The following is a 12,305-nucleotide window of genomic DNA, read 5'->3' as shown; positions in this document are numbered from 1 at the left end:
GATAAGGAAGATGTGGCACATATATACTATGGAATATTAGCCATTGAAATGAATGAAATCTTGCCATTTGCTATGACACCGATGGAGTTAGAGTGTATTATGCTAAATGAAATAAGTCATACAGAGAAAGACAAAAGACCATACGATTCCACTCGTGTACGGAATTTAAGAAAAAAAAGCAGGTGAACTTATGGAAGGGGGGAAAAAGAGAAGAAAACAAACCATAAGAGACTCAACTATAGAAAACAAACTGAGGGATGATGGAGGGATGTGGGTGGGGGATAGGTTAAATGGGTGATGTATATTAAGGAGGCACTTGTGTTGAGCACTGGGTGTTATATGTAAGTGATGAATCACTAAATTCTATTCCTAAAAGCAATGTTACTCTATATGCTAACTATAATTTAAGTAAAAATTTAAAATACAAATATATATATACACACACAAAGTATTGTAAATGTGTTTTATCTTCTTTATTATTTTCTTAGTAACATTTTCTTTTCTATAGATTATTATAAAAATATGGTATATAATAAATATAACACAAAATATGAGTTAATTGGCTGATTTTTATTGGTCAGTCTTCTGTGTGTAATGAAGTTTTTGAAAAGTCAAAAGTTATACATAGATCTTTGTGCCCAGGGTCAGTGCCCCCAATGCCCCATTTTGTTCAAGCGTAAATTGTAAATAGAAAATAGAATGGTTGCTAGGGGCTGAAGGGAGGGGGAAATGGGCAGCTGATGTTTAATGAGTATAGAGTTTTAGTTATGTAAGGTGAAAAGTTCTGGAAATACATTACACAATGATGTGAATAAACAACACTATTGGATTGCACACTTCAATATTATTGAGATGAATTCCTTTGTGGCACAAAAGGTTTTTGTTTTGGTGTAGCCCCAATAGTTTATTTTTGTTTTCATTTCTCTTGCCTGAGGATATATACACATAAATATGTTGGTAAAATTGATATCTAAGAGATTACTGCCTATATTTTCCTCTAGGAATTTTAGACCTAAAGGTCTTCAATCCATTTTGAATTTTTTCTTGTGTATGGTGAAAGAAAGTGGTCCAGTTTCACCTTTTTGCATATGACTGTCCATTTTTCCTAGCACCATTTATTGAAAAGACTATCATTTCCTCATTGTGTATTCTTGCCTCCTCTGCCAAAGTTTAATTGACCATACAGGTATGGGCTTATTTCTAAGCTTCTTATCCTGTTCCTTTGATCTATGTGTCTATTTTGTTCTTCTAAATTGGAGGTCATTTGCAGTTCTATACAAATTTTGAATTATTTGTTTTAGTTCTGTGAAAAGTGATATTAGTGTTTTGATAAGGATTGCACTGAATCTGTAGATTGCTTTGGGAAGCATGAACATTTTAACAATGCTAATTTTTCCAATTTATGGTGATGGTATATCTTTCCATTTGTTTCAACAATGTCTTGTAGATTTCATATGTAGGTCCTTCACCTGCTTAATTTATTCCTCATCATTTTACTCTTTTTGGTACAATTGTAACTGGGAATATCTCCTCAATTTCTTTTCTGTTGCTTCATTATAAGCTTACAGGAATGAAACAATTTTCTGTATATTAATTTTGTTTCCTAAAACTTTGCTGACTGCAGTTATTAGTTTTTTAAACTATTTATTTATTCATTCATTCATTCATTCATTCATTCATTCATTCATGAGAGACACAAAGAGAGAGAGGCAGAGACACAGGCAGAGGAAGAAGCAGGCTCCATGCAGGGAGCCCAATGTGGGATTCGATCCCGGGATGCCAGGATCATGCCCTGAGCCAAAAGCAGATGCTCAACCACTGAGCCACCTAGGCATCTCTCATTTATTGGTTCTAATAGTTTTTTGGTGGAGTCTTTTGGGATTTCTAAATATAGCATCATGTTATTTGCAAGTAGTACCACTTTTACATCTTCCTTATCAATTTGGATGTCTTTTATTTCTTTTTCTTGTTTGATTGCTGTGGTTAGAACTTCAATACTGTGCTGAATGAGAGTGGAAATCCTTGTCTTATTCCTGATCTTAGTGGGAAAGTTTTCAGTTTGTCACCTCTGAGGATAATGTTAGCTGTGGGTTTTTCATATATGGCCTTTATCATGTTGAAGTACGCTCACTCTAAATCTACTTTGTCGAGAGTTTTTATCAATGCTTTACCTGCTTCTACTGAGATGATCATATGGTTTTTATCCTTCCTTGTGTTAATATGATGTATCATTTTGATTTGAAAGTACTGAACCACTCTCGCATCCTTAAAATAAATCCCACTTTATCATGGTGAATGATCCTTTTAATGCATTATGGAATTCAGTTTGCTAATATTTTGTTGTGGGTTTTTGCACCTGTGTTCATCAAAGATATTTGCCTAGAGTGTCTTCATCTGGTCTTGATATCAGGGTAATGCTGGCCTCATAGAATAAATGGGAGTTTTCTTTATTCTTCCTTTTTCGGAGGGGAATATTTTGAAAGAATGGGTATTAACTCTTCTTGTTGAAATGTTTGATAGAATTCAACTGTGAAGCCATCTATTTCTGGACTTTTGCTTTTTGGAGGTTTTCAATTACCAATTGATTTTGCTACTACAAATCAGTCTGCTAAAATTTTCTTTCCTCCTGGTTTACTTGTGGGAGATTGTATGTTTCTAGGAACATACATTTCTCGGTTGTCCAATTATTTTTAACATACAATTTTCCATAATATTATCTTATACTTCATTGTATTTCTGTGGTATTGGTTGTTATTTCTCCTCCACTCCTGATTTTGTTTGAGTCCACTCTTTTTTTTCTTGGAGCATGGATAAAAGTTTATCAAATGTATTTATCTTTTCAAGAATCCAGCTTGGGGGAGTGCTTATATTTTACTTATTTCCATTATAATATTTGTTATTTCTCTACTAGTTTTGAGCTTTGTTTTTCTATTCATTTAGGTGTACAGTTATATTGTTTATTTGAGAATTTTCTAGGGCTTCAAATACAAAAATATATAAAGAGCTTATATAGCTCAACACCAAAGGGGATGCCTGGGTGGCTCAGCAGTTGAGCATCTGCCTTTGGCTCAGGGCATCCTGATCCTGGAGTCCTGGGATCGAGTCCCATGTTGGGCTCTATGTCTCTGCCTCTCTGTGTATGTTTCTCATGAATAAATAAAATCTTTAAAAAATCAACTCAACACCAAAGGAAAAAACATTGCATCATATTTTTAAATGGGCAGAGGACCTGAATAGACCTTTCTTCACAGAAAACATACAGATGGCCAACAGATACATGAAAAGATGTTCAACATCACTAACCATTGGGGAAATGCATATCAAAACCACAATAAGAGGTTATCATTCCATACCAGTCAGAGTGGCTAGTATCAGAAAAGAGAAGAAATTACAAGTGTTGGTGAGAATGTGGAGGAAAGGGACCCCTTGTGCACTGCTGGTGGGAGGGTAGACTGATGTAATCACTGCAGAAGACATTTGGTGACTCCTCAAAATATTAAAAATAGAAATACTGTACTATCCAGTAATTGTACTACTGAGTATTTACCCAAAGAAAACGAAAACACTAATACAAAAAGATATATGCACCCCTATGTTTACTGCAGCATCATTTACAATAGCAAAGATATAGAGCAAACTCAGTGTCTACTGACAGAAGAATGGATAAAGATTTGGTGAGCACTGGGTGTTATACTACATGTTGGCAAATTGAACTCCAATAAAAAATATACAAAAAAATCTGATGTGTATATGCACACACACACACACACACATGCACACACACACAACACTGGAATATTATTCAGTGAGAAAAAAAGAATGAAATCTTGTCATTTGCAATAGCAAGGATAAGCCTAGAGGGTATTATTTTAAATCAAATAAGTCTGACACATGGCAAGATTTCATTCTTTTTATGACTAAGTAATATTCCATTTTTTATATTATGACTAAGTAATATTCCATTTTTAATATATACCACTTCTTTATCTACTTATCAGTTGATGGATACAAGGACTGTTTCCATAATTTGGCTATTATATATTTTTTATTGGAGTTCAATTTGCCAACCTATAGCATAACACCTCATCTCATCAAGTGCCCCTCTCAGTGCCCATCACTCAGTCACCCCAACCTCCTGCCCACTTCCCCTTCCACTACTTCTTGTTTGTTTCCCAGAGTTAGGTGTCTCTCATGTTTTGTCACCCTCACTGATATTTTCACTCATTTTCTCTCCTTTCCCCTTTATTCCCTTTCACTAATTTTTATCTTACCCAAATGAATGAGGCCATATAATGTTTGTATTTCTCCAATTGACTTATTTCACTCAGCATAATACCCTCTAGGTCCCTCCATGTTGAAGCAAATGGTGGGTATTTGTCTTTTCTAATGGCTGAGTAATATTCCATTGTGTACATATACCACAGCTTCTTTATCCACTCATCTTTCGATGGACACTGAGGCTCCTTCCACAGTTTGGCTATTGTGGACATTGCTGCTAGAAACATTGGGGTGCAGGTGTCTCGGCATTTCGCTGCATCTGTATCTTTGGGGTAAATCCCCAGCAGTGCAAATGCTGGGTCGGAGGGCAGATCTAATTTTAACTCTTTGAGGAACCTCCACACAGTTTTCCAGAGTGGCTGTACCAGCTCACATTCCCACCAACAGTGCAAGAGGGTTCCCCTTTCTTAATTTGGCTATTATAGATAATGCTGCTATAAACATTGGGATGCATGGAGCTAGACAGTATTATGCTAAGTGAAATAAGTCAGTCATAGACAAATACCACATGATGTCACTCATGTGGAATTTAAGAAACAAAACAAACAAGCAAAGGGAAAATAAAAGAGAGAGAGAGAGAGGCCAACCAAGAAATAGACTCTGAACTATAGAGAACAAACTGATGGTTACCAGAGGGGAGGCGGGGGTGGAGGGGATATGTTAAGTAGGTGATGGGGATTAAAGAGTGTACCTGTGTTGAGTACCAGGTGTCGTGGTGTTGAACCACTATATTGTTCATATGAAACTAATAATAAACTGTATATGAACTAACTGGAATTTAAATAAAAATCCTTTTAGAAGAGAAAAATAGTAAGTCTGACAGAGAAAGACAGATATCATAGAATTTCATTTATATGTGGAATCTAACAAACAAAATAAAAGAGAAAATAAGTAGAAAAAAAAAACACAGACTCTTAAATACAGAGAACAAACTGGTGGTTTCCAGAAAGGATATGTGGGTGAACGGATGGGTGAAATAGATAAAAAAGAAATTAAGAAAGACAAACTTCTAGTTATGAAATAAATAAGTCATGCAGATAAAAAGTACAACATAGGGAATATGTTTACTATTATTGTAATAATATTGCATGGTGGGCAATAGTGACTACACCTAATGTGGTGATCACTGAGTAATGTATAGCATTGTTTTGTTTTGTTTTTAGGTAGGCTCTGTGCTCAACGTGGGGTTTAAACTCATGACCCCACAATCAAAAGTAGTATGCTTTACCAACTAAGCCAGCTAAATGCCCTAGAATTATTGAATAAATATGTTGTATACCTTAAAGACAATGTTGCATTTCAATTATATTTAAATAATTAAAAATTGTTGGGATGGTAAATTTTATTCATATATTTTTATACCACAATTTAAGGGAATAACTACCTAAAAATAGATCAAGTAATCAAAATGCATATTGTTAATATTATTCACATAGCATATTTTAATTGCAAAGCACTAAACACTACTTAAATGTACAAGCATAGGAAATTGGTTAAATTATCTATGATACATGCCATAAATTATGGAAATATCAACTATGATATATACTGTGGTATGAACTGTTTTCCATGCAAATGCAAAGGGAATGAAAAAGATCTCAGTAAACTGACTTGAAGAGATTTCTAAGAGATAATGTTAAGTGGAAAAGAAATAAGGAGACATAAGAAAAAAATAGAGAGATAGTTACCTTTACAAAATGAAACACTGGAAAGATAAACCAGAAAACAAAGTAGTTAGTCATAAAGTCTTACTGAGGGTATCTGGCTATAACATAATGAACAGGTTATGACACAATGAGTTTTTGAGACCCATGTTTAATGACAAAGAATGTAGAGCCCTCTGGATCACCTTGCCCAGCATCCAAGGAGACCTTACAGACTTGGTTGGTTCACCTCCACCATAAAGGTGGTAGAATTGTTAAATTTAGTGATGGACAGTGTTACCTTGCTGAGTTCATCATGACAGACCCACTCATTCTCAATGTCCTGACAGTGACCATTTTACTTCAGGAGGATGAAGAAGAGAGTCAGGAATAAAAAAGTATATGAACACCCAAGATTTTCTCCTTCTTCATCCAGCTACTATCTGGTCTCTAAGTGGTCCCTAGGTTCAAAAGTGAGGAGTGAGAATAGTGTACGATGAGATAAACAGACTGATTTTTAGGTTCATTCATGCCATACTTGCTAGTATCTAGTTCAATTAAACCTATTTACAGGTCAGATCAATTGGTCTATCACACAATCTGGATCTTAACTAACAAATTTCTAGACATGAAAAAGTGGCTACTGCTAGATAGACAAGCAGAGAAAATGACCTAAAAAATGGTAATTGGCCATCCACTCATGAATCATCTAGTTAAAGGCTTTTCCACACTGATTCCTGAGTGTAGTTACTAAACAGTGGGTCTGAAGATGTAGATTTATTGACTCTCCACTAATGACCTCCTGGCCAAGTGGAAGGCCATAGGAAACCCAAGACAGTTCCATTAGAGTCTGATGATAATGACACCTAACACTAACACAAGGGCTCTTCTCTCCATACCACCCAGTGAATTTTGAGATGAGATGAATCAGAGAATCTGCCTAGCTTTACCAACATCTGGGTTTTCAAAAATAAACAGTTTAAGGGGTTCGGCCAGGTCCCTGTCTGAGGAGGGGACCTGAGGACCAATGCTATGGTCAGAGTTAAATAGAGACATTGGGAAGATTTGCACTCTGGGGCTATTTGAAAACTGGTGATATTTGACACAATACTTTCTGTCTTAGCCAAAAGAATAGGGTACAAACAAAAATATTTTAGTACATTAGTTTTTCTAGTACTATGTGCTAAACAATTTTGAAACAAATTTAAAAGTATTATAAGATTAAGCAAATGAATAAACGTGTTGATGTTATTCAGAATTAAGTTTTATACTGCAAAAGAAAGAACACACATATATAAAATAGAGCAAGAACAGGCTCTGAGGAGATGGATTGGAATGAAACTTGTCTATAAAGAACTTATTGTTTCTAAAAAAAGAACTTATTATTTCTAAATATATCTGTATATGTATGCATATATGTGTGTATATCTCATAATATATATGTCTCATAATATATACATACCTGTGCGTATATATATATATATATATATATATATATATATACACACACACATTTCTCATAAGAGAAAGTTGCCTTCTCCACACCTGATAGCCAGGGCATTGCAGTCTCTGAAAGGAGTTGTCAAAGATTCAGGTCCCTCTGGGATGTCCATAATTACACATTTCTGCATTCCCAGCCTAGGCACCTGCATTCAGAGCCTGCTTATGAGAGGTGAATGGCCTTGGTTGAGAAATTTTTCAATTACTTCTGCAAAACCAATTTATTAGGAAATCTTGCAGATTTATGTATCAATTCTAATGTAGTATTTCATTTTTCCCTCCTAGAATTTTCACCTCCTTCCTTGCCTGCTCCCAAGTTCCATAAAACATCAGGATTCTTATGTTTGGAATTCCTTCAGAAGTGAAATGATTTCCCTCTCTGTGCTGATACAACTGTCCCATGCTTAGTGCCATTCTATATAAAGAAATGAATACTAGGGAGCCAGTGCCCTTTCCCATTTAATCTTTCGTTCAGATAATCACAGTAGGTAAATAAAGGCTTAATTGTTACATTGAATTTGGCTCATTGTCTTATGTAACTACATAGATACCTGGGAACTCTCTGTGACAAATTGGCACAGAAAACAGGATAGTCAATTTAGCACAATGTAATCCTGGAAAAAGCAAAAGTCCTGAGGATGGGCCATGATAGAGAAATCCACAGAACCTCTTGGGGGCTGGTACTGAACATTTGCAGGAATTTATGGGTCTGGCAATACACTTCATCAGCCATTCCAATGGGTCTTAAGGGACAATACAGTTTGGTTTTGGATAGTAGTAGCAAACGCTTTATGTAAGCTTTTTCAGTTCTAAGTGGTACCAATGGTCCTTCTCTTTAGCTCCTGTCTACATGGGCAAGATACCATCTAATGGTCAAATTAGAGATTCAACACAGGGGTCTCTGAGGAAGACTTTGGAAGTAATTTTAGGGCTGTTGCTTATGATTCTTCAGTGATGAGATTAAAAGTCATTAGAGAACCTGTGAGTGGAGTTATAATTCCTCTAAGCAGTCCCTGGCACCAATGAATACCCATGATGCTGCTATAGAGACTAGTTATTTAATGAAAAAGAATGCAGAAACCTTCAGGATTGCTTTTTCCAGCTGTCTGAAGAGACTGGGTAGTTTACCTCCACAATAGAGGAGATAATCTTTAAAGGAAGTGAGGGAGAGTGGCACCTTTTGGGGTACATAACTATGGAAACTCTCCTTCAGAATAACCAGATAGGGGCCATTTTGCCCAAGAAAGTAAAGGACAGGAAATAAATGAGAGGGAAACACCCAAGACCTCTCCACTTTCAAATAGGTACTATTTAGTTTCCAAAATATTTGGCCCACTTGTAATGAGTTGTTCTCTATGACTAAAATATGTTTGGACCACTTTTGCAGAAGCTTTAGCAGTGCTTCAATCCATACTGGTATTCCCCAGCTTCTACAATGAGAGAATGAGAACAGTCAATGCTGAGATTGTTAATCAGACCCAGATTTCTAGGTTCATTCATGCCAATGCTGCTGATTATCAAGCTCAATTAAACCTCTTTATAAGGTCAGGTCGATTTGTCCATACAAATTTGGATCATAACTAACAAATCTGGGGACATGTGAAAAATCAACTACTGCCAAAATATTAGATAGAGTCTATCACAAAGAGTGACATAAAAAGGGTGATCAGGCACAAACTCCTAGAAAATCCAGGCAATGGTCTTCCTTATCGAGATCTTTGAATCTTGCTACTTAACAATATTTTCCCAATTGAGATTGATGGGCTCTCTGCCAAGGAGCCCAAGTTCAGGTAGTATGCCAGTGAGGGTGCAAGAGGAAGTCCCTAGGGCCTGCAAGGTGATAGCCCTATAATTAATAGGAAGTACTATTCCCTTTATTTGCTCCAGTAAATCTTGAGATGAATGAAAAACCCTGCCAATTGTAAACCAGAACTTTCAGCCTTTAAACAGAAACAAAACTATGTATCAAAACCAAGGGCTTTATGTCCTTATTAGGGAAAGAGGCCCTATCCCAAAGTCAGAGTTTAATGGGGACATGGAGAACAACTGCATTTGGGGGGGTCTTTTGGATACTGGCACAAGGATGTCTATGATATTCATACAATGTATAACACCAGAATGAGGGGAAAAATAGATAATCCTATGTGGTTTGGAGTATGAGGCCACCATCAACATGACTCTTTTCTATCCAGACAGACCTCCACTGCTATGGTGTCCACTACTGAATGCATTATTGGTATAAATGTATTGTCTATGTGATCCTCTGTTTTCCTTTTTTTTTTTTTTTGAACCTCTGTTTTCCTTGAAAGGAACTATTTCAGTTAAGGCTATTTTAGTAGGATGTGTGGAAGGCTATATACCTACTCACTTATCAGCCTTTAGTGCTTTTGTCTCAAAAACAACTTCCTGGGGAAAAAAAATACCTGCCTCTCATTGTGTGCTTCAGGAAGACAAAGTTCCCCCAAATGACCTATGTACAAGATTTTGGGCTTCTGGAGTCCCAATTAATTATAAGGTAGTTTAATGCTATAGTGCAGCCCCTGATACCAGCAGTACCTAATACTGTAACTGTCACAGAGGCTATTTTCCAAGATGAAGGAACTTGCTATGTTGCAACTGACATCACAAATATCCTTTTCAGTATTGCTTTCAGTTTACCCAATTGGAATGTGTTGCAATACACCATTACTGGTCTTCCATAAAAGTCCTTAAACTCCCTATCTGACCTAAAGTTTATCAAGGCCATAACCTGGAAAGAGGTCCCACTGCCATAGGGACAACTAGCCTTACTCTGTATTAATGACATCATCCAAATGCCAGAAAAAGGCACCAGCAAACAAGGACCAGATACCCTGTTAACTCACATTAACCCAGACATGGTACAAGGACCAAATCCAAGTGAAATTCCTATATGAGAAGGGTCACAATGTCTTGCTTGAGAGTAGACAATTCCCAAGCCTTTTACATTCTCTGGCCCATGAAATACAAGGAATCTCAATAATTGGTGGTACTATTTGTCTACTGGTGATCTACATTCCTCATAGGTATCTTGATGGCACCGAAATATCAGGTTATCAAAAAGATCTCTACATTTGAGAGAGACCTGACAAATGGATGCCCTGGATATCCCCTGACAGATCTTTTAGTTACCTATGGTATTTTAGTCACCTTTGATGTATTAGGTAACCCTTAGTTACCTATGGAGGCCCCTATGATATACATTTTTCATTTAAGTTATATGTCTTAGCACCTCTCTGTTTGCCAGTTGTAGGATATGCTGAAAGACAATGCTACCAGTCAAGGGCAACCACTGCATTTATGAACACATAATCAAATGAAGTGAGATAATAACTATATACCCTTTGAGAGTCAGTTGATGCCCTATTATTGCATCATAGTTGAGTATATGATCCATGGCCATAAAATAATCTTAGTACCAAAAATCTCAAGCAAGATGTATCAATACTTTTGTTTTCTGTTCACTAATTATCTTAGGGTATTAGTACTTTAAGATAAACTAAAAATTCTATAACGTGTGCTCAAATACATATTCATGAACAAAACAAAAGGACCATCTGGTGAGTTTAATTTAAAATATTTTGATGTTATCTATAATTATTGTACTTACTAGTGAGTCCTTCTCTTCTGAGAGTTCTTTGTTTCTTTACTTGCAGTTGGGTTTTTGACAGTGAACCCTGATTCTTATGTGTCATCTTTTCATCTGGTACTTTATCATGATCTACAATATTTTTCACTAAATGGAAAAACATATCTATTGTGAAATATGTGAAATCTCTAGATTTAAAATTAATAATAAATGTGCAGCAGGATTTTTTCTTATTTTCATAAAGTTTTAAGTAAACTGCCACAATGATAATAGATCCACATGAACTTGTGAGATCAATTTTAGTAGAGATGTATATTGAAGTTGTCTCATTGTTTCATAAATATTCTGAGGCATCAAATACATTTTATATTAGTCTCTAGCTTTCTTACTTTATTTGGGCAATTAAATATTTGTAGGTCAAAAATGAAAATGCATATTACAAGTTTTTTCATTACAGTATTATTTATAATTACAAAATATTCGAAATCACCCAAATATACAAACATAGAAAACTAGTTGAATAAACTAAGGTATATATTATAAACTATGGCATAGTTTAAATCGTGGTACATAATGTATTAGAACAACTGTACATACTGCTATAAAGAAAAGCAAAAGATCTCGACAAAATTAATTAGAAGGATTTTTGAGGTAATGTTAGGTGGGGGGGGGAAGACTGAAATAGAGAATACCTAGCATGCTACCTTTTGTAAAAAAAAAAAAAAAAGTAACAGAAATAAAGAGGGTGGGAAAAGATAGGGTTTTAAAAATAAAATATAAAAGAACAAACCAGAAAACAACATAGTTGGATTCCTATAAGTGGAGATTGAAGACTGGGGAATGTAAGGGAAGAAATGCTAATTTTACATCTTTTTGCATATTTACTACTTTTGGAAGAAAGTTCATTTTTACATATTCCAAAAATAAATTTTAAAAATAAGAAGGTCGGCTAAAACAGAAAGAAAACTGTTAGAGATGGAGAAAATAAGCACAAATCCAAATCAACAGTATTTGACATATACCCTCAGTCTTAGGCAAGAGAGTGGGATGTAAAAATCACAGAAATTTTTAGTAGTTTTTCCTTTTTCTAGTGCTATCAGGTAAGCAACTGTGAAACAAAGTCCTACTTGCAGCAGAAATACTAGCTCTTCACTATACTGATTACAACCTTCTGGTGGGCCCAAACAAGGGCATTATCCAACAAGGACTGTATACCATGCTGATCCATATGGGGCAACATGGTTGGGCCATTCATATAAACAAAGTACAAGGACCTA

The 12,305-nt window shown here is 35.6% G+C and overlaps 1 protein-coding gene across 9 annotated transcripts in view; it reads right to left on the bottom strand.

Annotated features, from left to right (window-relative positions):
* CCDC7 (coiled-coil domain containing 7) overlaps positions 1–12,305 on the bottom strand; it is a 383,481-nt gene that overhangs the window by 197,696 nt on the left and 173,480 nt on the right. For all 9 annotated transcript variants that reach the window (XM_077896533.1, XM_077896532.1, XM_077896535.1 and 6 more), the window contains one exon: positions 11,050–11,175. In XM_077896533.1, the coding sequence (XP_077752659.1) occupies positions 11,050–11,175 (126 nt within the window). The remainder of the gene's footprint in view (positions 1–11,049; positions 11,176–12,305) is intronic.

The sequence above is a fragment of the Canis aureus genome, chromosome 5 (assembly GCF_053574225.1).
Source record: "Canis aureus isolate CA01 chromosome 5, VMU_Caureus_v.1.0, whole genome shotgun sequence".
Taxonomy (NCBI): domain Eukaryota; kingdom Metazoa; phylum Chordata; class Mammalia; order Carnivora; family Canidae; genus Canis; species Canis aureus.
Note: the sequence above shows the minus strand (reverse complement) of the source record. Positions and strands in the feature narration are given on the sequence as shown.